A 25,000-nucleotide genomic window follows, 5' to 3' on the forward strand; every position below is an offset into this window, starting at 1 on the left:
TTTATGGAGACTAACAAGGTCAGTAGACCGCAAGATGATGTTGCTGTTAGACTAATGCTAGGTTAATAAATATATCTGGTCGTAAGGTTTGTACAGAGATGCCACTGACATGAAATGCAGACTGTGGCCAGGGCCATACACTGGGGCATTAGCTCTCAGAGTGTCCAAACATCCAGTCTTTCAGAGACACCTCCATGTAAACCTTACAGGATATGGCAAAACACTTTTGTTAATAATAAGATATCTGAAATCTTGAGACTGTATCCACGTTGACTAGAAAAAAAACTTTATATAAGGTTACAACCCATTTATGACCATTTTTTATTTTTGCGATAAGATAATTACGTTTTTGAGATTGTATTTCCAAAGTGTATTGTGTACATTAGCTACATAAAGTAATTGTAATATACGAAATGACTAATAATTTCTGCTACGTAACAATATCCAGTCGGGGTTTGATTGAGACCCATTGTGACCTAATCCTATTTTATGCGCTACCGCTCATTGGGTGCATAATAAACTAACCACTTAAGCTGCACAACTAACTCTGTGGGTGCTGGAGAGAGACTTTCAAAGGAAATACGACCCAGAGGCTGGCCGGGATTAAGGCATGGGCTTTAGGGGATGTAACCCAGGGGCCTCCGCCAGCTGGAGGGTCTCCAGGGGCTACAGCCAGGGGCCTCCGCCAGCTGGAGGGTCTCCAGGGGCTACAGCCAGGGGCCTCCGCCAGCTGGAGGGTCTCCAGGGGCTACAGCCAGGGGCCTCCGCCAGCTGGAGGGTCTCCAGGGGCTACAGCCAGGGGCCTCCGCCAGCTGGAGGGTCTCCAGGGGCTACAGCCAGGGGCCTCCGCCAGCTGGAGGGTCTCCAGGGGCTACAGCCAGGGGCCTCCGCCAGCTGGAGGGTCTCCAGGGGCTACAGCCAGGGGCCTCCGCCAGCTGGAGGGTCTCCAGGGGCTACAGCCAGGGGCCTCCGCCAGCTGGAGGGTCTCCAGGGGCTACAGCCAGGGGCCTCCGCCAGCTGGAGGGTCTCCAGGGGCTACAGCCAGGGGCCTCCGCCAGCTGGAGGGTCTCCAGGGGCTACAGCCAGGGGCCTCCGCCAGCTGGAGGGTCTCCAGGGGCTACAGCCAGGGGCCTCCGCCAGCTGGAGGGTCTCCAGGGGCTACAGCCAGGGGCCTCCGCCAGCTGGAGGGTTGTGATTATTTTTCCTTTTGAAAATATCACTGGTGGCCTCACAGTACCTGTGGTCCAGGGGCCTCACAGTACCTGTGGTCCAGGGGCCTCACAGTACCTGTGGTCCAGGGGCCTCAGTACCTGTGGTCCAGGGGCCTCACAGTACCTGTGGTCCAGGGGCCTCACAGTACCTGTGGTCCAGGGGCCTCACAGTACCTGTGGTCCAGGGGCCTCACAGTACCTGTGGTCCAGGGGCCTCACAGTACCTGTGGTCCAGGGGCCTCACAGTACCTGTGGTCCAGGGGCCTCACAGTACCTGTGGTCCAGGGGCCTCACAGTACCTGTGGTCCAGGGGCCTCACAGTACCTGTGGTCCAGGGGCCTCACAGTACCTGTGGTCCAGGGGCCTCACAGTACCTGTGGTCCAGGGGCCTCACAGTACCTGTGGTCCAGGGGCCTCACAGTACCTGTGGTCCAGGGGCCTCACAGTACCTGTGGTCCAGGGGCCTCACAGTACCTGTGGTCCAGGGGCCTCACAGTACCTGTGGTCCAGGGGCCTCACAGTACCTGTGGTCCAGGGGCCTCACAGTACCTGTGGTCCAGGGGCCTCACAGTACCTGTGGTCCAGGGGCCTCACAGTACCTGTGGTCCAGGGGCCTCACAGTACCTGTGGTCCAGGGGCCTCACAGTACCTGTGGTCCAGGGGCCTCACAGTACCTGTGGTCCAGGGGCCTCACAGTACCTGTGGTCCAGGGGCCTCACAGTACCTGTGGTCCAGGGGCCTCACAGTACCTGTGGTCCAGGGGCCTCACAGTACCTGTGGTCCAGGGGCCTCACAGTACCTGTGGTCCAGGGGCCTCACAGTACCTGTGGTCCAGGGGCCTCACAGTACCTGTGGTCCAGGGGCCTCACAGTACCTGTGGTCCAGGGGCCTCACAGTACCTGTGGTCCAGGGGCCTCACAGTACCTGTGGTCCAGGGGCCTCACAGTACCTGTGGTCCAGGGGCCTCACAGTACCTGTGGTCCAGGGGCCTCACAGTACCTGTGGTCCAGGGGCCTCACAGTACCTGTGGTCCAGGGGCCTCACAGTACCTGTGGTCCAGGGGCCTCACAGTACCTGTGGTCCAGGGGCCTCACAGTACCTGTGGTCCAGGGGCCTCACAGTACCTGTGGTCCAGGGGCCTCACAGTACCTGTGGTCCAGGGGCCTCACAGTACCTGTGATCCAGGGGCCTCACGGTACCTGTGGTCCAGGGGCCCTCACGGTACCTGTGGTCCAGGGGCCCTCACGGTACCTGTGGTCCAGGGGCCCTCACGGTACCTGTGGTCCAGGGGCCCTCACGGTACCTGTGGTCCAGGGGCCCTCACGGTACCTGTGGTCCAGGGGCCCTCACGGTACCTGTGGTCCAGGGGCCCTCACGGTACCTGTGGTCCAGGGGCCCTCACGGTACCTGTGGTCCAGGGGCCCTCACGGTACCTGTGGTCCAGGGGCCCTCACGGTACCTGTGGTCCAGGGGCCCTCACGGTACCTGTGGTCCAGGGGCCCTCACGGTACCTGTGGTCCAGGGGCCCTCACGGTACCTGTGGTCCAGGGGCCCTCACGGTACCTGTGGTCCAGGGGCCCTCACGGTACCTGTGGTCCAGGGGCCCTCACGGTACCTGTGGTCCAGGGGCCCTCACGGTACCTGTGGTCCAGGGGCCCTCACGGTACCTGTGGTCCAGGGGCCCTCACGGTACCTGTGGTCCAGGGGCCCTCACGGTACCTGTGGTCCAGGGGCCCTCACGGTACCTGTGGTCCAGGGGCCCTCACGGTACCTGTGGTCCAGGGGCCCTCACGGTACCTGTGGTCCAGGGGCCCTCACGGTACCTGTGGTCCAGGGGCCCTCACGGTACCTGTGGTCCAGGGGCCCTCACGGTACCTGTGGTCCAGGGGCCCTCACGGTACCTGTGGTCCAGGGGCCCTCACGGTACCTGTGGTCCAGGGGCCCTCACGGTACCTGTGGTCCAGGGGCCCTCACGGTACCTGTGGTCCAGGGGCCCTCACGGTACCTGTGGTCCAGGGGCCCTCACGGTACCTGTGGTCCAGGGGCCCTCACGGTACCTGTGGTCCAGGGGCCCTCACGGTACCTGTGGTCCAGGGGCCCTCACGGTACCTGTGGTCCAGGGGCCCTCACGGTACCTGTGGTCCAGGGGCCCCTCACGGTACCTGTAGCCCAGGGGCCCCTCACGGTACCTGTAGCCCAGGGGCCCTCACGGTACCTGTAGCCCAGGGGCCCTCACGGTACCTGTAGCCCAGGGGTCCTCACGGTACCTGTAGCCCAGGGGCCCTCACGGTACCTGTAGCCCAGGGGCCCTCACGGTACCTGTAGCCCAGGGGTCCTCACGGTACCTGTAGCCCAGGGGTCCTCACGGTACCTGTAGCCCAGGGGCCCTTACGGTACCTGTAGCCCAGGGGCCCTTACGGTACCTGTAGCCCAGGGGCCTCACGGTACCTGTAGCCCAGGGGCCTCACGGTACCTGTAGCCCAGGGGCCTCACTGTACCCGTAGCCCAGGGGCCTCACGGTACCCGTGACCCAGGGGCCTCACGGTACCTGTGGTCCAGGGGCCTCACAGGACCTGTATCCCAGGGGCCTCACAGTACCTGTAGCCCAGGGGCCTCACAGTACCTGTAGCCCAGGGGCCTCACAGTACCTGTAGCCCAGGGGCCTCACAGTACCTGTAGCCCAGGGGCCTCACAGTACCTGTAGCCCAGGGACCTCACAGTACATGTAGCCCAGGGGGCCTCACAGTACCTGTAGCCCAGGGGCCTCACAGTACATGTAGCCCAGGGGGCCTCACAGTACCTGTAGCCCAAGTGCCTCAGTACCTGCAGCCCAGGGGCCTCACAGTACCTGTAGCCCAGGGGCCTCACAGTACCTGTAGCCCAGGGGCCTCACAGTACCTGTAGCCCAGGGGCCTCACAGTACCTGTAGCCCAGGGGCCTCACAGTACCTGTAGCCCAGGGGCCTCACAGCACCTGTAGCCCAGGGGCCTCACAGTACCTGTAGCCCATGGGCCTCACAGTACCTGTAGCCCATGGGCCTCACAGTACATGTAGCCCAGGGGCCTCACAGTACATGTAGCCCAGGGGCCTCACAGTACCTGTAGCCCATGGGCCTCACAGTACATGTAGCCCAGGGGCCTCACAGTACCTGTAGCCCAGGGGCCTCACAGTACCTGTAGCCCAGGGGCCTCACAGTACATGTAGCCCAGGGGCCTCACAGTACATGTAGCCCAGGGGCCTCACAGTACATGTAGCCCAGGGGCCTACAAAATTTTAGGCTGTGTACCCAGAGGAACTCTTCCCATACAGAGCGAGATACACAAGAACTTACCACAGTGTTGCTCGTCCAGGCCATCAGGACAGTGGGGCAGTGTGTCACATCGCTGGACGGAGTCTATACAAGTCTCCCCACACTGGAACTCGTTGGGCAGGCAACCTGTGGCAGCAATGATCGATCACCAGCATCATACAAGAAAATATCAAATATATTACTATTTTCAGTTCCAAGCCTGAAAGGATCAGAAAGGGGAAGAGGGCAGCTCCAATTTCATGGATCAAGATCCTCCTTCACCCGCATCTATATCCCCTTAAAAGGATTATCCACAGATGTGAATACTGGTTAATAACGCCATGTTAATATTAACCAGCATTTAGAGTCGTGAACAGACCGGGTAATTAACCAGGTTAATAAGGTCATGAGACTTTCGTCTCAAATATTTCCTTCATGGCTGCTGTATAATAATTATACATGTGCTGCCTTTTATAATATTTTCAAAATACGTCATATTTCCACTAGGTCGTGTTAATTACATCATTTTTTTGAGTAAAAATTACCTTACAGAAAAATAATGAACGAAAATGTCTGATTACACATCAAAGATTATTTTAATTACGCTTGACGACATTCAGATATTATATTAAATTTAAGCTGTAAACCCGAGTGGTCATACATCACCACTTTTTGAGTATATTAAAGTTATGGGGGAGAGAAGCGCTAAATCCGTCTGGGATAAAGGAGGCTAGATCATATTTTTGGTATCAAGAGCCCCTTGTCGGCACCAAGGTACCTCCACTGAGAGGATATTTATGCTGTAAATTCTTCAATCAAAACTTGTTCGTATATTATACATTAACTAAAATTTCAATTCCATTATCAAAACAGCAGGGAGTTCAATAAAATTTATGTATGAATGGGCCTATATAAAAAAAAAGTGGTAAAAGGAGCCAGGTAAACGTTTTGCAATCTGGCAGAGAGGCTATTTCATAAGACGGCTGGTAAACGTAGGGAACTTTGCCTACGTTCATGATACTGTTTACAACGTCACTCAACTGTGTAATCATGGAAAAAACTATTTTTATGCGTTGAAGTATTAATGTCTAGAGAGTTTCGCCCACTAATGTGCTGTACAGGGCACAGTAATAAAAGTTAGATAATTATAACTAACCGCTCGACCCACGAAGGTTAAAAGTTGGTGCGTTATATGTGACGTCCAGGGCTGGTAGTCTGGTAGACAATGGAAGAGTTATGTGACGTCCAGGGCTGGTAGTCTGGTAGACAATGGAAGAGTTATATGTGACGTCCAGGGCTGGTAGTCTGGTAGACAATGGAAGAGTTATATGTGACGTCCAGGGCTGGTAGTCTGGTAGACAATGGAAGAGTTATATGTGACGCCCAGGGCTGGTAGTCTGGTAGACACTGGAAGAGTTATGTGACGTCCAGGGCTGGTAGTCTGGTAGACAATGGAAGAGTTATGTGACGCCCAGGGCTGGTAGTCTGGTAGACAATGGAAGAGTTATATGTGACGCCCAGGGCTGGTAGTCTGGTAGACAATGGAAGAGTTATATGTGACGTCCAGGGCTGGTAGTCTGGTAGACAATGGAAGAGTTATATGTGACGCCCAGGGCTGGTAGTCTGGTAGACAATGGAAGAGTTATATGTGACGCCCAGGGCTGGTAGTCTGGTAGACAATGGAAGAGTTATATGTGACGCCCAGGGCTGGTAGTCTGGTAGACAATGGAAGAGTTATATGTGACGCCCAGGGCTGGTAGTCTGGTAGACAATGGAAGAGTTATATGTGACGCCCAGGGCTGGTAGTCTGGTAGACAATGGAAGAGTTATATGTGACGTCCAGGGCTGGTAGTCTGGTAGACAATGGAAGAGTTATGTGACGCCCAGGGCTGGTAGTCTGGTAGACAATGGAAGAGTTATATGTGACGTCCAGGGCTGGTAGTCTGGTAGACACTGGAAGAGTTATGTGACGCCCAGGGCTGGTAGTCTGGTAGACAATGGAAGAGTTATATGTGACGCCCAGGGCTGGTAGTCTGGTAGACAGTGGAAGAGTCGTCTTGGAGAGATGAAAGAAGCCGAGAGTGAAAAGCCAAGTGCTACGTTTCCCTTGTTCCATGATGTGGGAGAAGTATGCGATTATCATGACATCTTTTAAGGATACGTTTCGCTCACTTGGGGGATTCTTCAGTCTGGTGAAACCCCTGGTGGGCGAAATGGAGCCTCATTAAAATGTCTTGATAACTGAATACACGTCTCACATAATTGTAAGTGTTAATCTAAATGTGACGTATCATGTGTGTGCTCTGGGAGTCGCATTTGTAAACCAAAGAACATTTACGTTAATTTTGTTTTCCTGAAATAGTATCTTGGTTCCGTCCCAAGCCATATGGGCGTGGGTGTGGGCGTGGGTGTGGGCGTGGGCGTGCCCACCGAATGCAGTATGAAGAACTGAGAAATATGTGCAACCTCTGCAAATCTGTATTTGTAGAAGTTTCGGAAGCTAGTGGTTTTATCAATACAGGTTCAAATTCATGTGAAGAAAAAATTAGGTAATCAGTCCCTCAGCCTTTGATTAGGTGCTCAGTCTAAGACTACGATGCTCTTCAACTCCAAGGCTGAGGGACTGATTACCTCATATTCCATATAGTTCTACATGCTTCACATTATGTCCTTGTATTAATAAAGCCACTGTACGGTGAAAAGCTTACAAATAAAGCCACCCAGATGTTGGAAATGTGTAATTCTTTATCTTGTCGGTACTGTTGACCATCCGTGAGACGGTGTGTTTACAATGGAGACTTCTATGACCTATATACCCCTCAAGGGAGGTTCCTTGATGCTGGTGAGGGGCACTTGATCTAGGGAATTGGATCTGTGCTCCAGTTCCCTGAATTGAGCCTGAATACCTTCCATCCCCCCCCCACATGTGCTGTATAATCCTATGGGTTTAGCGCCCCTGTCATTATAATAATATGACCTATATATTGAAAGTAAATTTAGTTTTCTTGGTGTTGTACAACTACTCAAGCTATTTTATAACTGACCACCAGCCCAGGATCCCATATATGAAGCTTAACTTTTTCACATTGTGAGATGAACTCTATTAGAGCCAGGTGGTCGAGTGGTTAACGCACTGGCCTGTGAGTTTTAAGACTCACTTGCCATGGGTTCAAACCCCTCCCGTTGCCTGATTTACCATGCAAGCTCACTTTTGGGCGAAACGTTTATCTAATAAAGGCCTCTCTCCTCTGTCTTTTGCCACTTGTCGGCGTTATGAATTTATTACTTACATATAATGATACTAGTATACTCACCACATTCTCTGACACTTTCATCCTCTCCGCCAGTGCAGTCAGGGACGCCGTTACATCTGAGGGAGATGGGAATGCACTCTCCGAGGCGACACACGAACACCGAGGTGCTGGATGACCCGTTACAGGATACCAAATCAGTTCCCATACCATTTCCGCCTCCCTGTATTGCTAATACATCTGAAAGGCCAGCGCGGACATCCTTATGTCTTCCACGTAGGCCTTCTTGACTAATAATAAAGAAGTTTCTGCCTGTACCGTGACTCCCGGGGTGTGCAGGGTTCACAGGGATGGTAGTGTCACCAGGACTCGCTAGGACGACCCTGTCGCTCGAGTAGTGTTCTTCAGAGATCAGAGGTACACTTTCCGAAATATAGAAGTTGTCTTGTGAATTCTTGGAACGTTCAGCGCCCCTTAAACTTCCTAAAGGGTTCGTCGAGAATATCTTGGTCCTGCCTGATGTACCTGACAAGAGAAAAAATGAAACAGTTACTCAGTCTAAGAAACAACAGTACATACCATCTTCACTACTATAAGCTTGCTGCTAGTGTTGTTAAATAACACTGTGTATGGAAAGAATTGAGCACCACATGGAAGGCAACTTAATAATAAAGCAGGATCTAGTTCCAATTCAGGAGGTTTGAACAAGCCATGTACTATTCCAGGAAGGTAAAATAACCTTGATAGAAGTATACATAATTTCGTTCACATGTAGCCAACTTTGTGAAGTGAATCTAGGAAGTCAAAGACATGCTGATAAATATAAGAGGAAGGAAACGCGTCTGGTGAAGGCGAAGTGGCTAGTGATTCAAGGATGAAGCATCTGATACCAAAGTACTCCGCTACCCAGGAATATTGATAAAGAGACTGTAAAAGCCTGACGTTTGTTCCGGTTCTTGACTATGATGTGGGTTGGGGAAAAGTCTTAGATGTGCTTCTAAACGCTTTCTGCTCGTGTGGATCTCTGTGACGAGTTCGGACCATTCCCAGTCCATGTGATATGAGAGTATCCCTAAGCCTGAGAGGAGGGGAAGAGGTGTAAGATGCTGTTAGAGGCATTAGAGTGTTTGGTTGTAACAAGAACATAAGAACATAAGAAAGGAGGAACACTGCAGGAGGCCTGCTGGCCCATACTGGGCAGGTCCTTTACAATTCATCCCACTAACAAAACATTTGCCCTACCCAATTTTCAATGCCACCCAAGAAATAAGCTCTGATGTGAAAGTCCCACTCAAATCCAACCCCTCCCACTCATGTACTTATCCAACCTAGATTTGAAACTACCCAAAGTCCCAGCCTCAATAACCCAACTAGGTAGACTGTTCCACTCATCAACTACCCTATTTCCAAACCAATACTTTCCGATGTCCTTTCTAAATCTAAACTTATCTAATTTAAATCCATTACTGCGCGTTCTCTCTTGGAGAGACATCCTCAAGACCTTATTAATATCCCCTTTATTAATACCTATCTTACACTTATACACTTCGATCAGGTCTCCTCTCATTCTTCGTCTAACAAGTGAATGTAACTTAAGAGTCTTCAATCTTTCTTCATAAGGAAGATTTCTGATGCTATGTATTAATTTAGTCATCCTACGCTGAATGTTTTCTAACGAATTTATGTCCATTTTGTAATACGGAGACCAGAACTGAGCTGCATAATCAAGGTGAGGCCTTACTAATGATGTATAAAGCTGCAGTATGACCTCTGGACTTCTGTTGCTTACACTTCTTGATATAAATCCCAGTAATCTATTTGCCTTATTACGTACGCTTAGGCATTGCTGTCTTGGTTTAAGGTTGCTGCTCACCATAACCCCCAAGTCCTTTTCGTAATCTGTATGGCTAAGTTCTACATCATTTAATTTATAAGTACTAGGGTTATGGGCACTCCCAAGCTTCAGAACCTTGCATTTATCTACATTGAACTGCATCTGCCACTTTTCTGACCAAGAATAGAGTTTGTTTAAATCCTCCTGAAGTTCCCTAACATCTACGTTTGAATCAATTATCCTACCTATCTTTGTGTCATCGGCGAATTTGCTCATATCACTAGTAATTCCCTCATCAAGATCATTGATATATATTATAAATAACAACGGGCCCAAGACTGATCCCTGTGGAACGCCACTTGTTACAGATCCCCACTCGGATTTAACCCCATTTATGGACACTCTCTGCTTCCTGTCAGTGAGCCATGACTCGATCCACGAGAGCACTTTTCCCCCAATGCCATGAGCTGCCACTTTCTTTAACAGTCTATGGTGCGGAACTCTATCAAAAGCCTTACTAAAATCTAAGTAAATAATATCAAATTCTTTATTGTGGTCAACAGCCTCAAAAGCTTTACTGAAGAAAGTTAATAAATTAGTTAGACAAGACCGGCCTCTTGTGAATCCATGCTGAGTATCATTAATCAAGCTATGCTTATCGAGATGGCTTCTTATAATCTCAGCTATAATTGACTAGTAATTTGCCTACAATTGAGGTCAGGCTTATTGGGCGGTAATTTGACGGTAACGACTTGTCCCCTGTTTTAAAAATAGGAGTTACATTAGCCATCTTCCACATATCAGACACTACACCTGTTTGAAGAGATAAATTAAAAATATTAGTTAATGGTTCACAGAGTTCCATTTTGCATTCCTTAAGAACCCTTGAAAAAACCTCATCAGGACCCGGCGACTTATTTTGCTTCAGTCTGTCTATCTGCCTCACAACCATCTCACTAGTGACTGTGATGTTACATAATTTATCTTCTTCTAGCCCACTGTAAAAATTAATTACTGGAATATTGTTAGTGTCCTCCTGTGTAAAAACTGAGAGAAAATAATTATTTAAAATCAAGCACATTTCATTCTCATTGTCAGTAAGGTGCCCATAGTTATTTTTAAGGGGACCTATCTTATCTCTAACTTTTGTTCTATATACCTGGAAAAAACTTTTTGGGTTAGTTTTAGAATCCCTAGCAACTTTAATTTCATAGTCCCTTTTAGCTTTTCTTATCCCCTTTTTAATGTCCCTCTTAATGTCAATATACTGATTCATAAGATGACCCTCACCTCTTTTGATACGCCTATAAATTCCTTTCTTATGCCCTAGTAGATATTTGAGCCTATTATTCATCCATTTTGGGTCATTTCTATTTGATCTAATTTCTTTATATGGGATAAACGCTCTTTGAGCAGCATGTATAGTGTTCAGAAAACTGTCATATTGATAGCTCTCTTCGTTACCCCAGTCAACAGATGATAAGTGTTCTCTAAGCCCATCGTAATCTGCTAAGCGAAAATCTGGGACTGTTACTGAGTTATCGCTACTATCGTACTTCCATTCAATGCTAAATGTAATTGACTTGTGGTCGCTAGCACCCAGTTCCTCTGAAATTTCTAAATTATTAACAAGGGATTCATTGTTTGCCATAACTAAGTCAAGCAGGTTATTTCCCCTTGTAGGTTCTGTCACAAACTGCTTCAAAAAACAATCCTGAAATACTTCTAAGAAGTCGTACGATTCTAAATTCCCAGTCAAGAAATTCCAATCAACATGACTAAAGTTAAAGTCTCCTAGAATTACTACATTATCGTGCCTTGTGGCCTTAACAATTTCCTCCCATAGTAGTTTCCCTTGGTCCCTATCTAAGTTAGGGGGACGGTATATCACTCCTAAAATCAGTTTTTCATGCCCCTCTGAAAATTCTATCCAAACAGACTCTGTATGTGTTACTTCAGACTTAATACCCGTTTTTATGCAACAGTTCAAGCGATCTCGGACATACAATGCCACCCCACCCCCCCTCCCAATACTTCTATCTTCTTGGAACAATTTAAAACCCTGAATATGACATTCCGCAGGCATGTCCCGACTTTTTGAATTAAACCACGTCTCAGTTAAGGCAAATACATCAATGTTACCTACACTAGCAACTAATCTCAACTCGTCCATCTTATTCCTAGCACTACGGCAATTAGCATAATAAACATTGAAAGACTCTCCTTTCTCTTTACCCTTCCTGCTCATTTCTATTTTCCTACTAAACCTATTACTGTCCTTATCACCCAAGGTCCCTGGCTTTTCAATATCTATCTCGTTCTTATTATTACTAGTTTCCCTAGAACTCGTAATATTACTACACTGGGACTTCACTGTTTTCCTGCCAAAACCCATACCACTAACTATTCCTAGTTTAAAGTCCTAACTGCTCCCTCCACTGCAGTTGCCAGTGCTCCCACCCCACACCTAGATAAGTGAACCCCATCCCTAGCATACATGTCATTTCTGCCATAGAAGAGGTCCCAGTTGTCAATGAATGTTACCGCATTTTCCTTACAGTATTTGTCCAGCCAGCAATTGACACCAATTGCCCTGGACAACCATTCACTTCCAACTCCCCTCCTTGGCAAAATACCACATATGAGAGGGTTCCCACCCTTACTTCTAATTATTTCTATTGCTGACCTATACCTGCTAATCAGGTCCTCACTCCTACGTCTGCCAACATCGTTGCCTCCAGCACTGAGACAGATAATAGGATTGCTCCCATTACCTCTCATGATGTCATCCAGACGGCTAACAATATCCTCCATCCCAGCCCCAGGAAAGCAAACTCTCTGTCTCCTACTCCTGTCCTTCAAGCAGAACGCCCTATCCATATACCTAAATTGGCTATCCCCAACAACAACAATATTCTTACCTTCCTTAATGTCTTTCGTCGTGTCGTTCCCAGTAGTCAACTCACATTCGTCGGGTAGCACTGAGAATGTATTGGATGTTTCCACAACAGTTTCCACGGCAGTCTCTTTCTTCTTCATCGTTTCTACCTTTCCATTCGTCTTCTTAATCGTCAACTTCTTTCCCTGCTGTCCAGCCACTGACCAGTTTCCCTTCTTGACCTGAGGACTCAAAACAGGAGGACTACGAATCTTCTTGTTTTCCTCGGTCAATCGCCTAATTTCCAAATTCGCCAACCTCAATTCTTCCTTAAGCTGTTGGTAAAGTTGCTCGATGGAGGGCATCTTGCTTCAATTCTAGAGAGCGCGCAAACAGGTCTTCACAGAGCCAAGTACACGTCAACACTGCGCAAATGCCAACTCAATCAGGAGCTACTGCGCAGCACGTCCGCACGGCCCAATAGCGATGCGTGAGCCTACATCAGACGGTGGAATATTTCCACTAATTTAGTAACGAAGCCCCTATAGGCTAATATACCACCTCTAAGTACTTAAGTTTGAGTTACATATAGAATAATTAACTTAGTATATATGATTACTTTTGTCTCAGTATACACAAATGACAACAGTGGGCACGCACTTGTGCCAACTACCAGCTCACAGCCTACCCACGCGATGAGCGTCAGTCACATAACGAAAGCGAGATGACACTGACGAGTCTTCATAGACCTGTACAGGCGAACGAACCTCTCCTCGTAACGCCGGGTTAATCACAATATAAGCCTAGCAGAGAGGGAGACTTCCCTTCATTGTTACACTTCTAATCACATAACAAATGTCGATGACACTGCCCTTCATTAACACGCACGTTCAAAGAGACGAGAAGACTTCTCTCATTCACGAACCGGAGTGCAAATGGCTGCTCATACACGTATCTCGCGGAATTCCTGAAGTATATCCTATACAACAAGCCCCACACATCACCACGGTAACTGCTTGTTACCAATACCACTGAGTGCGCATTTATACGTTATGAGTACTGGCCTTTATGAAAGGTCCATCCACTGAACTTAAAGGATACCCGTAGACATGTCTACTCCTGGGAACAAACTGACCTGTGTAAAGTAATCCAGATTATCCAGGATGGAAAGGCAGGTTCTTGGATTGGATTCAACTAATGACTAATGGATAATTAATTGAACAGTACCGGCTCACGAAATCGTAATGGCACGATTGCAAACAAACCATACCACGGGCGGGAATTGAACTTGTGGTGAGCGAATCTTAAAACTCTCGGAGTTTTACGATTCATTGGCCACGAGTTCAATCCCCACCCGTGGTATGATTTGTTTTAACTGATCAGTCATACACACACCTCTGTTCTGTTCAGAATGATTTTTGCGAAATTATTTCATGCACAATTTTTCGCTTGCCCTATTCGGCAAGAAGAGCGTTGCTATTTAAAATCCCAAGTTTTACTCATTCGGCACGACATATATAATCACTTGAGAAAGGACCGTCATATTCCTCTATAAACAAAGAATCTTTTTTCTCATGTCTTTGTGTCACTGTCATCTGTTGCTACAGTCTCAGATGTTCTATTCATATTTCTCTCCTGAAACGTGTAATTATAAAAAGGTATGTCAAGTGGGCGAACGTAAAAGAATGCAGTGTAATGCGATTATTTATTGACGAGGTGTCGACACAGCAGAGCCAGGTTGTCGTCGGTTGCGAACACTGAAGCCTCTTGTTTACACAGCTGTTTAGACATATCCCGTTTCTAACACTGTACGTATATTAAACTTGCACCAGTAATATCAACTTTCCACTGTCGTGACAAATTCACTCTCGTATTGCAGGATTCAGAATTACAACGTAAGTAAATTAAAAAAAAATTTTTTTGCATTCCACAATCCGTGTCCATCAAACCATCTATGTCATCGACTAGAAGTGCATGCAAATTTAAATGAAATGGGAAATATCCCCACCATTTATGCCAAGCAACTACTCTGTGAAGAGAGTGGCACCCCTCGTAGAGATGAGGCTTCCCTTACCCCTAAGAACAAACCACGTCCAGGTGACCCAGCAACGGCAAAAACAGAGGAAAATAATCAAGGACGGGTTAATGGAGGACATTTCGTTAGTGGGAAGCAAAGGCAAATTACCAGGGACGGGTTAAGAAATTTCATCGGGGAAAGCAGGGGCAAATTACCGAGGAACAGTTAATGAAGGAAAATTCTTCTGGGAGAGCAGAGGCAAATTAACATGGAAGGGTTAATGGAGGAAAATTGCTCGGCTTCGAGATGGTCAATGTAAATGACCGACAACACAGACTGCTGAAAGATAGAATTTAAAAAAAAGTTAAAGCCAACACTGCTCAGCGAGATCCATATACTCGAGGCTGGAAGAGGAAGATAGTCATCAGTTTCCTGGCACATTAGATCAATGGCTCGTGCTGTGGGTACTTTGCTGAAGAGGATGCCACATATAGTCTGCAGTGTTTCTCGTTTCTGACGATGTGGTTGAGGTAACCAGAGTATTTTAGATATACTTGTCCGATGTGTAGAATCCCTGGTTTTCCTGGGCACTGTGCCCCCCATCCCGAGCAGGAATCTTTTGCTGCAAAAGGACCATTAAAAACCATTCAACTGATTTAGTAAAACAAATATGTAATAAAGCCCCAAGAAAAAGAAGAAACATTGAAACCTGGTACTGGCCAACTCAGGCAATTACTGCCGTGATAGACAACATCCTCTTACTGTCACAAGATTCCTTCAGATGACATTATTGCAACAAATTGCAAGATGGTACCAATAAATAAAATAAAAAAAATGGAATTTTGAAGGGTGCACAATGTTTTAAGGACCAACACAGTCAAAATTGTGTTGAATATCTCTTTGTCCGAGAAGGAAATACTGCCCACATCGGGGAGAAAAATAAGAGGAAAAATAAATGCGTTCACTGACAGGGAAAGTGGAGGTGGGTTGAGAGGGAGACATGCACCCGGGCTAAATCGATGTCCGACATTTCTCCAAAAAGCTCTTAACTCCTGAAAAATTTGTAGCACAGGGGACGAAAGGAACTGGTATTTGGCTCCCCCCCCCCCCCAAGATCGATATGCTGAGCAGGCAGAGTGGAGAAGGACAAGCGTGCTAAAATACGATAAGGAAAACACTTGTCAAGTATACTGTACTCTTATTATTATTATTATAATCAAAGGGGAAGCGCTAAACCCGTAGGATTATACAGCGCCCGGGGGGGAGGGGATGTGGAAGGCATTCAGGCTTAATTCGGGGAACTGGAGCACAGTTCCAATTCCCTAAATCAAGAGCCCCTCACCAACATCAAGGAACCTTCCATGAGGGGTACTGTACTCTTAGCACAGCGAGAAACCCCCCCCCCGGCACCCGACACCCCCCCACCCATCACACTGACGATGTTGATATCCGTCGCCTCGGATATTTATATCTCCACTTGTTATTATTTGACAAATGTTGGTAAATTAGCAGTGCTGCTACCTTACTCTAAGATAGTTACACTGTATTATTATTATTATTATAATAAAAAAGAAGCGCTAAGCCACAAGGAATTTACACTGTAAAAACAAACTTTAGCTATTTTTTTCCTGTCACATTATCACATAGGATGGTTTTGTACATTAGGTTAATGAAGATATCGTCAAGCATTCCACTAAGAGTTCTGATCATTTTTTTTTTTGACTTTCAGGAAAGCTTACGTGACTGATACTTGAGAATTATTATGAGAGGTGCTAAATCCATGAAGAAATTAAAGGCTCTTTGGTTTGATTCAAGGAAGGGAAGAGGACCTTCATTCGCAAGACCAGAGTCCTTCATCAGTATCACGACCCCCCCCCCTTGAAGGGTGATACATGGGAGGTACATAACATCTCTCAGAAAGTCCTATCCTACAGATAGCCGAAATGGAATATGTGAAAATACCACATCACCGAGCAGGACAAAATAAATTATACATCCGTAAATACATACATGTATAGACACGGTGTAAATTCACTGCTGAAATATCTTCACGATAACTACCCCGAACCTCACGAAACCAGCACGACATCACTGATACTAAGCAGCACTAACGAAACTTAAGGTGTTCCATGTAACCTGGATAACAGGCGAGTAGTGGCTAACAATCTGACAATAAGTACCCAGACTCGCAAGTCCGTGGCTGTACTAGAGGCTGGTCACCTGGTGGGCGGGTGGCAAAACTGACTTTCTGCACCCGTAAGGTCATGAAAATGGGAGACGGGAAGTAAAGCCTGGTATATGATGAGAGGGCAGTAATTTTAAATACCGTCACAGATTAACCATATCAGCCTGGTACATGTGCAAGGCTGGCAGATCTAACTTCTTACAAGAAAGCGAAAATTCCCCCAATAATGCGAATATAATATGAATAAGGAAAAAATGGAATGATACGAGGCTTTGACTCATGGTGTTATGCTTGACTGACGCCATGACCACAATCTCCCCTCTCGACACGTTTTCCCCATTTTAATTCTGGTAACCCTAAGACGTTTCTCTCATAGTGTTGGAGGTCCCCTCCCCCCTCTACGGAAAATATAAAAAAGTATCATACTTATTAGGTAGGTAAAATGTTTGTCAGAAAACGCCTGTGGGGAAGGGGGAATATGGAAGATATTCAGATTCAATTCAGGGAACTGGAGCACAGATCCAATTCCCTAGATCAAGAGCCCTTCACCAGCGTCAAGGAACCTCCCTTGAGGGAAGAAAACAGGACAAATATTCTTGACGCGGGTCTTAGTCATATAATGACCCGCCTTGGTCATCTGACCGAGGCCACTGGGTAAGCCAGTGAGTAAGCCACTGGGCCAGCTGGCCCAGTGGCTTACTCACTGGCCTGGAGTTTTACGACTCACTAGCCATGAGTTCTAAAACCATCCTTAATGCAGCTTGTTGACAATCATATCATTACGATTTTGTGAGTAATTTTGTGTTTGTAATTTCAACAAGCGGTGTGAGACACTCACTCCTGGCTGAGTAGGGAACACCCTACAGTCTCACCTTGTTTAAAATATACAAGACGATCTAATCCTGGCCCTCCTAGTAGGTACTGACCCCGGGAAAGTAACACTACTTTCTCTTCCCAGACAACGCCCCAGACAACGCCCCAGACAACGCCCCGGACAACGCTCCGGACAACGCTCCTGGCTACACCCCTGATTAGATATTTGCATTAACGAGCAAGTGTATAGGTGTACCTAATAAAGTGGCCACTGAATTATATCCTACCAATCCGAATAACGTTTTCTGTTTCTAAAGGTTGGGTAGCCGTTTAACTAGTTTGCTATTTTTGTAAAGGCAGAACGAGGGTCATTAAAGCTGGAAATCACCTGCGCGCTAAAATCCAGCAGTCTTTAATCCCCAGTATATGGATTAATAAAACTCATAGCTGCAAATACACACCGTGGTTTATATCATGTGATATAAACCACTATTGGTTTATTAAACCTTTAATTTGTTTAGAAGAGGCCTTATTAAGCTTAATTAAATATTAGTAGTGTAAAGAAAACCATACCACGGGTGGGGATAGAACCCACGATCAGAGTCTCAGAACTCCAGATCGTCTCGTTAGCCACAGAGTTTTGACTCTCTGATCGCGGGTTCTATCCCCACCCGTGGTATAGTTTGTTTGCAATCGTGTCATACGATTTCGTGAGTCATTAGTATTCTATATTAATCCAAGTAATAAAACCTAGAAATTAGCGGCTAAACAATCCAATATCAGTTCAATCCTATGCGTGTTGCACCTGTATTAAAAGTTTGAAGCCTAGCGGAGGATCCGTTCTCATTGATCATGCAGAAACCAAAATAATTTTTGGATCTGTGTTTCCCAGAGGCATCGTGAGTCATCTCCTAGATACAGTAGCAGGTGCTGAAAATTTTTTGAACCTGATTAAACCAGGTGTTCAAAAGTTATAAACGACAACTTTGAAGGAAAACTGAGAACCCAGACAACCACTGTAGGTTCTCCTGTCGCGAAATATTTCATAGACAACGCAGCTTGGCTTTCTTGGAAGCTCCTGGGTTATTAGGTCGAAGGTAATAAGACAGCCGTGAGGGTAAGATAGACAGGACTCAATGACATGTTGACATTATTGGGTTATCCTGAGTTAATAACCCTCCAGGTTAATAATCCCACCAAAATCATCATTATTATTGTTATAATCATAATTATTGTCTTTCTTCGTCTTCTTCATCTACTAAAGGAACAGCAGTTCACAAACACAATAAAGCACCGGTTATTTGTCGTTCAGTCTGAGTTAACACTGGAAACGACGATGTTTACACTAACCTGGTCACTTGCATACATGTTAAACATCAGAAGAGAAAATCGCCCACGAAATGAAATTTGCGATTCAAGTTCTCTAAAAACTGACTCAGACAAAAAAACGTAAATGCATTAGTTAGCGAGATGAAGAGACACCGTTTCTCTGCTCACATGAGCAGCGCTGTATAGCCCTTGTGGCTTAGCGCTTCTTTTTGATAGTAATAATAATAATAATAATAATAATAATAATAATAATAATAATCTGCTCACATGAGAATGAAAGATATAATAATAATAATAATAATAATAATAATAATAATAATAATAATAATAATAATAATAATAATAATATTTTTACTTTTTTTTTTTCTTTTTTTTTTTTTTTTGATGGACACCATGCCCAGCCCTTCTAGGGTAGGGTAGGTGCCTGAGCCCGAGCCTTTAGCTCATAAGACTGTCATTCCCATTTGCCCCCTTGGGGAGGGGATGGCAGACCAGAGAGGCCTAGCTTGTGGCTAGGCCTGGGGACAGTTGGTCCTAAAGATGAGGAGGTACTTGTGCCTCCTCCCATGGGAGACTTAGGTCTCAGACACTCCCTAAAGAGGGAGCCAAGGCCGGGCCACCACTTGGAAAAGGCCCGGGCCGGGAGAATACCGGCTAATCTTTAATAATATTTTTACATGTACAAGGTATACAGACCATAACTGACATCAATGATATACTACTATATAGAAAGCCCCTTGTTATGCTGAGCATTTCGGGCAAATTAGATCATTGTTGTCCCAGGATGCGACCCACACCAGTCGACTAACACCCAGGTAGTAACAAAGTTGGTAGAATTACCGACAATATGTAAAGTAAAAGGACACAAGTGCAACTAATGTGACATTTATTGTGGCAACGATTCGCTCTCCAGGAGCTTTATCAAGCCATTAGCTGGAGAGCGAAACGTTGCCACAATAAATGTCACATTAGTTGCACTTGTGTCCTTTTACTTAACACCAGGTACCCATTTTACTGGTGGGTGAACAGGGATAGCAGGTACCTTAAGGAAACAAGCCCAATGTTTACGCCCTTGCCGGGAATCGAACCCGGACACCTCAACTTGTGAAAAGAGAGCTTTGCCTACCATATCACGAGCCACCCTAAACATTTATAATTCACTTTAATCAGTGTTTTACGTATTGTTGATACTAGGTGATCATGTATATACCGAGAGGTGTATGTTTCTCAGTGTATATATGCTAAGAGTTCAATTTGTATTTTAGGTATTAAAGTATTCTTGACTAGTTGTGAGCATGTGACATGCAGCTTTAAGCGTAGTCGATAGGCTTCAACGTCCATTAAAGGCAAATGAATCAAAATGAAAGAAATATATATACTCCGAGAGGTGTGTATCTCAGTGTATATACCCTGAGAGTTTATTCTTAAATTTAGGGTTTAAAGTGTTCTTGACTGATGGTGAATAGGTGATATGCGGTCTTAACGGCGCTTGTGTAGTGATAGCCTTCAAATCCCATTAACCAATCCTCTTTATAGTTGAAAAATACAGCTATTGTGCTTCTTGCAAACATTGCAGTGAGGTGACAGGTGTGAAACATTGCAGTGAGGTAAATTAAAACCTAACAAATCCCCAGGCCCTGATGAACTGTATGCAAGGGTTCTAAAGGAATGTAAAGAGGAGCTTAGCACACCTTTGGCTAATCTTTTCAACATATCACTACAAACTGGCATGGTGCCAGATAAGTGGAAAATGGCAAATGTGATACCTATTTTCAAAACAGGTGACAGGTCCTTAGCTTCGAACTATAGACCAATAAGCCTAACCTCCATAGTGGGAAAATTTATGGAATCAATAATTGCCGAGGCAGTTCGTAGCCACCTTGAAAAGCATAAATTAATCAACGAATCTCAGCATGGTTTTACAAAGGGGCGTTCCTGCCTTACGAATTTATTAACTTTTTTCACTAAGGTATTTGAGGAGGTAGATCATGGTAATGAATATGATATTGTGTATATGGACTTCAGTAAGGCTTTTGACAGGCTCCCACATCAGAGACTATTGAGGAAAATTAAAGCACATGGAATAGGAGGAGAAATTTTTTCCTGGATAGAGGCATGGTTGACAAATAGGCAGCAGAGAGTTTGCATAAATGGGGAGAAATCAGAGTGGGGTAGCGTCACGAGCGGTGTTCCACAGGGGTCAGTGTTGGGCCCCCTGCTGTTCACAATCTACATAAACGACATAGATGAGGGCATAAAGAGCGACATCGGCAAGTTTGCCGATGACACCAAAATAGGCCGTCGAATTCATTCTGACGAGGGCATTCGAGCACTCCAGGAAGATTTGAATAGACTGATGCAGTGGTCGGAGAAGTGGCAGATGCAGTTTAATATAGACAAATGCAAAGTTCTAAATGTTGGACAGGACAATAACCATGCCACATATAAACTAAATAATGTAGATCTTAATATTACGGATTGCGAAAAAGATTTAGGAGTTCTGGTTAGCAGTAATCTGAAACCAAGACAACAGTGCATAAGTGTTAGCAATAAAGCTAATAGAATCCTTGGCTTCATATCAAGAAGCATAAATAATAGGAGTCCTCAGGTTGTTCTTCAACTCTATACATCCTTGGTTAGGCCTCATTTAGATTATGCTGCACAGTTTTGGTCACCGTATTACAGAATGGATATAAATTCTCTGGAAAATGTACAAAGGAGGATGACAAAGATGATCCCATGTATCAGAAACCTTCCCTATGAGGATAGACTAAGGGCCCTGAAACTGCACTCTCTAGAAAGACGTAGAATTAGGGGGGATATGATTGAGGTGTATAAGTGGAAGACAGGAATAAATAAAGGGGATGTAAATAGTGTGCTGAAAATATCTAGCCTAGACAGGACTCGCAGCAATGGTTTTAAGTTGGAAAAATTCAGATTCAGGAAGGATATAGGAAAGTACTGGTTTGGTAATAGAGTTGTGGATGAGTGGAACAAACTCCCAAGTACCGTTATAGAGGCCAGAACGTTGTGTAGCTTTAAAAATAGGTTGGATAAATACATGAGTAGATGTGGGTGGGTGTGAGTTAGACCTGATAGCTTGTGCTAACAGGTCGGTTGCCGTGTTCCTCCCTTAAGTCAATGTGACCTGACCTGACTGGGTTGGGTGCATTGGCTTAAGCCGGTAGGAGACTTGGACCTGCCTCGCATGGGCCAGTAGGCCTTCTGCAGTGTTCCTTCGTTCTTATGTTCTTATGTTCTTAAAACAATGGTTGATAAGACACAAAACTGCCAGGGCACCCAGGGGAAAAAAACGAGGCTGTGGTTTATAATGCTGTATAGCCCTTGTGGCTTAGCGCTTCTTTTTGATTATAATAATAATAATGTGGTTTATAACTCAAAACGTAAAAATCAAGAAAAGAAATAATTTTAAAGTATTGTATAACGAGGAACGAGTCTCAAGAGGAACTCAGTGAACCATACCCCCGGCCGGGATTGAACCCGTGGTCACAGAGGTGCCTGTGCTAACTTTCCTATGGTGTAGAAATATACCTAGTTGGATGAATCTTATTGTGGCTAGCTGGTCTAGTGGCTAGCGCGACGGGCTGGAGTTTTGAGACTCTATGACCGCGGGTTCAATCCCGGCCGGGGGTATGGTTTATTTGCAATCGTGTCATTACGATTTCTTAAGTCATGTTGACGGCAGTGAAGGGACTTGAGCTAGAGTTCGTCACGGCCACGCTAGCTGGAGATTCGTCTGTAAAAACTTGCATTTGTGGTCACAGAGGTGCCTGTGCTAACTTTCCTATGGTGTAGAAATATACCTAGTTGGATGAATCTTATTGTGGCTAGCTGGTCTAGTGGCTAGCGCGACGGGCTGGAGTTTGGAGACTCTATGACCGCGGGTTCAATCCCGGCCGGGGGTATGGTTTATTTGCAATCGTGTCATTACGATTTCTTAAGTCATGTTGACGGCAGTGAAGGGACTTGAGCTAGAGTTCGTCACGGCCACGCTAGCTGGAGATTCGTCTGTAAAAACTTGCATTTGTGGTCACAGAGGTGCCTGTGCTAACTTTCCTATGGTGTAGAAATATACCTAGTTGGATGAATCTTATTGTGGCTAGCTGGTCTAGTGGCTAGCGCGACGGGCTGGAGTTTTGAGACTCTATGACCGCGGGTTCAATCCCGGCCGGGGGTATGGTTTATTTGCAATCGTGTCATTACGATTTCTTAAGTCAACTCAGTGAAATATGTAAGAATATGTTTTGATTCGTGCGTTAGCGACGTAGTAAAACAGACGAATAACGTTTAAAGTTCTGTAGTAAGGGACGGTTGTAACTAGTGCAGGTATGGAAGAACCTGTATCTGACTCACGTACCAGGTACAATATCATGTACCAGGTACAATATCATGCACCAGGTACAATATCATGTACCAGGTACAACATCATGTACATCATGTAGTGAAACCCACGTAAACAACATCTCACAAATAACTCATGCTGGACCAGGACCAAGATTCATGCTGGACCAGGACCAAGATTCATGCTGGACCAGGACCAAGATTCATGCTGGACCAGGACCAAGAGAACCTCTGGGTCAGGATGAACTACTAAATGAAAGAATATATAAATACAGACACGATGGATTAAAACACACGTAGTAAAATTGATAAACCAGATACATGTGCAACAATTGGGCTTCTTTATTCTTTATCAGTCCAATACAAAGAAAAATGGTGAAGATCAGAAGGAGTTTGTGGTAATCGAACTCCTGAGTCTCACCATTCTCCTTTGTATTGGACTGATGAAGTCGCTGTGTGGCGAAACGTTTCCACAATGAAGATACTTAAGTGTTGCACAAGTGTCTAATATATCAACTTGTCGGTTCTCTGAACCATTTATCTTCCAACGTTTAAAAGCTCACCGTGTGGGCACTACACTTGACCATAAACTGCTACAACAAAAATTGTTGAAAACGGCAGATAGAGCTTAAACTCAACCATATACACAATCATTAACGATCAGTATCCAAGAGAATCTAGTTTCAAAATCCGTAAAGATTAGGAATCAAAGTCAATATTGCATGAGGGAGAGTGGATAAAAATTCGAAGTACTCACAACAGATAGCGAGGCTTCAAACACGTATTATACAGCACTGAAAGACTGGAATGTTACTTGATCGTGCGAAATCAGGTTATAGTATAAATCAGTTTAAGATTAGAGCTTAAGAATGCCTAATGAATGAAGCTGCAGAGAGGTGGAAAAATATTAATTTTATTGTTAACGTTATCCTTCATAGTAGGTCATTGACGTATATGCTTTGTGATTTACGTTTCATATATTTAATATGGATAAATGTTGGATATAAAACGCCACATGCAAGTTTCTGAAAAAATAAGCACTTTAGTGGAAAATAAGTTAGGTTAGGTTAGGTTAGGTAAGGTTCGTCAGGAAACAGGACAAATGTTTCCTGACGCGGGTCTTAGTCAGATGATGACCCGCCTTTGGAGCTTTTGGTCATCTGACCGAGGCCTTCCGCTGGCTTACCGGTCCACCCCTTTAAAAATTATGGTCATTTATAACCATTAATAATGGAAAATAAGTCATTGTTGTACTTCACTGTGTCTTCATAATATCTATGAATACCCATAACATGTACAAAAAATTACCACTGTTCGTAACATTTCTTCCAGATTTTATATAACTTATATTATCTTACCCTGAAAAGTAGTGAGTGTTTCTCTGTCTTTTTTATCTCATGTAAATCTTAGCTGTGGTCCCTCAACGGATGTTCACCTGGCAACGGATCATCATCTAAATCGCGTCAGGAAACACTTGTCCTGTTTCCTGGCGGATAGTCCACCACAACCACTTATTCTCTCACCAGGAAGCTATTTACTGATAATCGAACAAGGGCAGCAAATGAATGGAGACATATGGAAAAGTCTCATATCACCCACTGATCATCCTACTGTAAATATTTACGTGGAAGTTCATAGATTAGTAATGATGGTAGAATTACCGACAGTGTTAGGTAAATGGACACACGTGCAAATAACGTCACATTTTGTGGTAACCTTTCGTTCTCCAGCAGCTTTGTCAAGCTTGACAAACCTGCTAGAGAGCGAAACGTTGCCAAAATCAAATGTCACATTAGCTACATCTATGTCCATTTACTTAACAGTTAATAGA

The 25,000-nt window shown here is 45.4% G+C and overlaps 1 protein-coding gene across 1 annotated transcript in view; it reads right to left on the reverse strand.

The window, feature by feature from the left end:
- Positions 1 to 16,644, reverse strand: part of LOC128702769 (G-protein coupled receptor GRL101) — a 208,386-nt gene extending 191,742 nt beyond the window's left edge. The window contains exons 1-3 of the mRNA XM_070101807.1: positions 16,491 to 16,644; positions 7,815 to 8,276; positions 4,543 to 4,647 (exon numbers count right to left, since the gene is read on the reverse strand). Of these exons, the coding sequence (XP_069957908.1) occupies positions 4,543 to 4,647; positions 7,815 to 8,276; positions 16,491 to 16,569 (646 nt within the window). The 5' untranslated portion in view covers positions 16,570 to 16,644. The remainder of the gene's footprint in view (positions 1 to 4,542; positions 4,648 to 7,814; positions 8,277 to 16,490) is intronic.
- Between the last annotated feature and the right edge of the window lie 8,356 nt (positions 16,645 to 25,000).

Source organism: Cherax quadricarinatus, chromosome 79 (genome assembly GCF_038502225.1).
Source record: "Cherax quadricarinatus isolate ZL_2023a chromosome 79, ASM3850222v1, whole genome shotgun sequence".
In the NCBI taxonomy this organism is placed as follows: Eukaryota; Metazoa; Arthropoda; class Malacostraca; order Decapoda; family Parastacidae; genus Cherax; species Cherax quadricarinatus.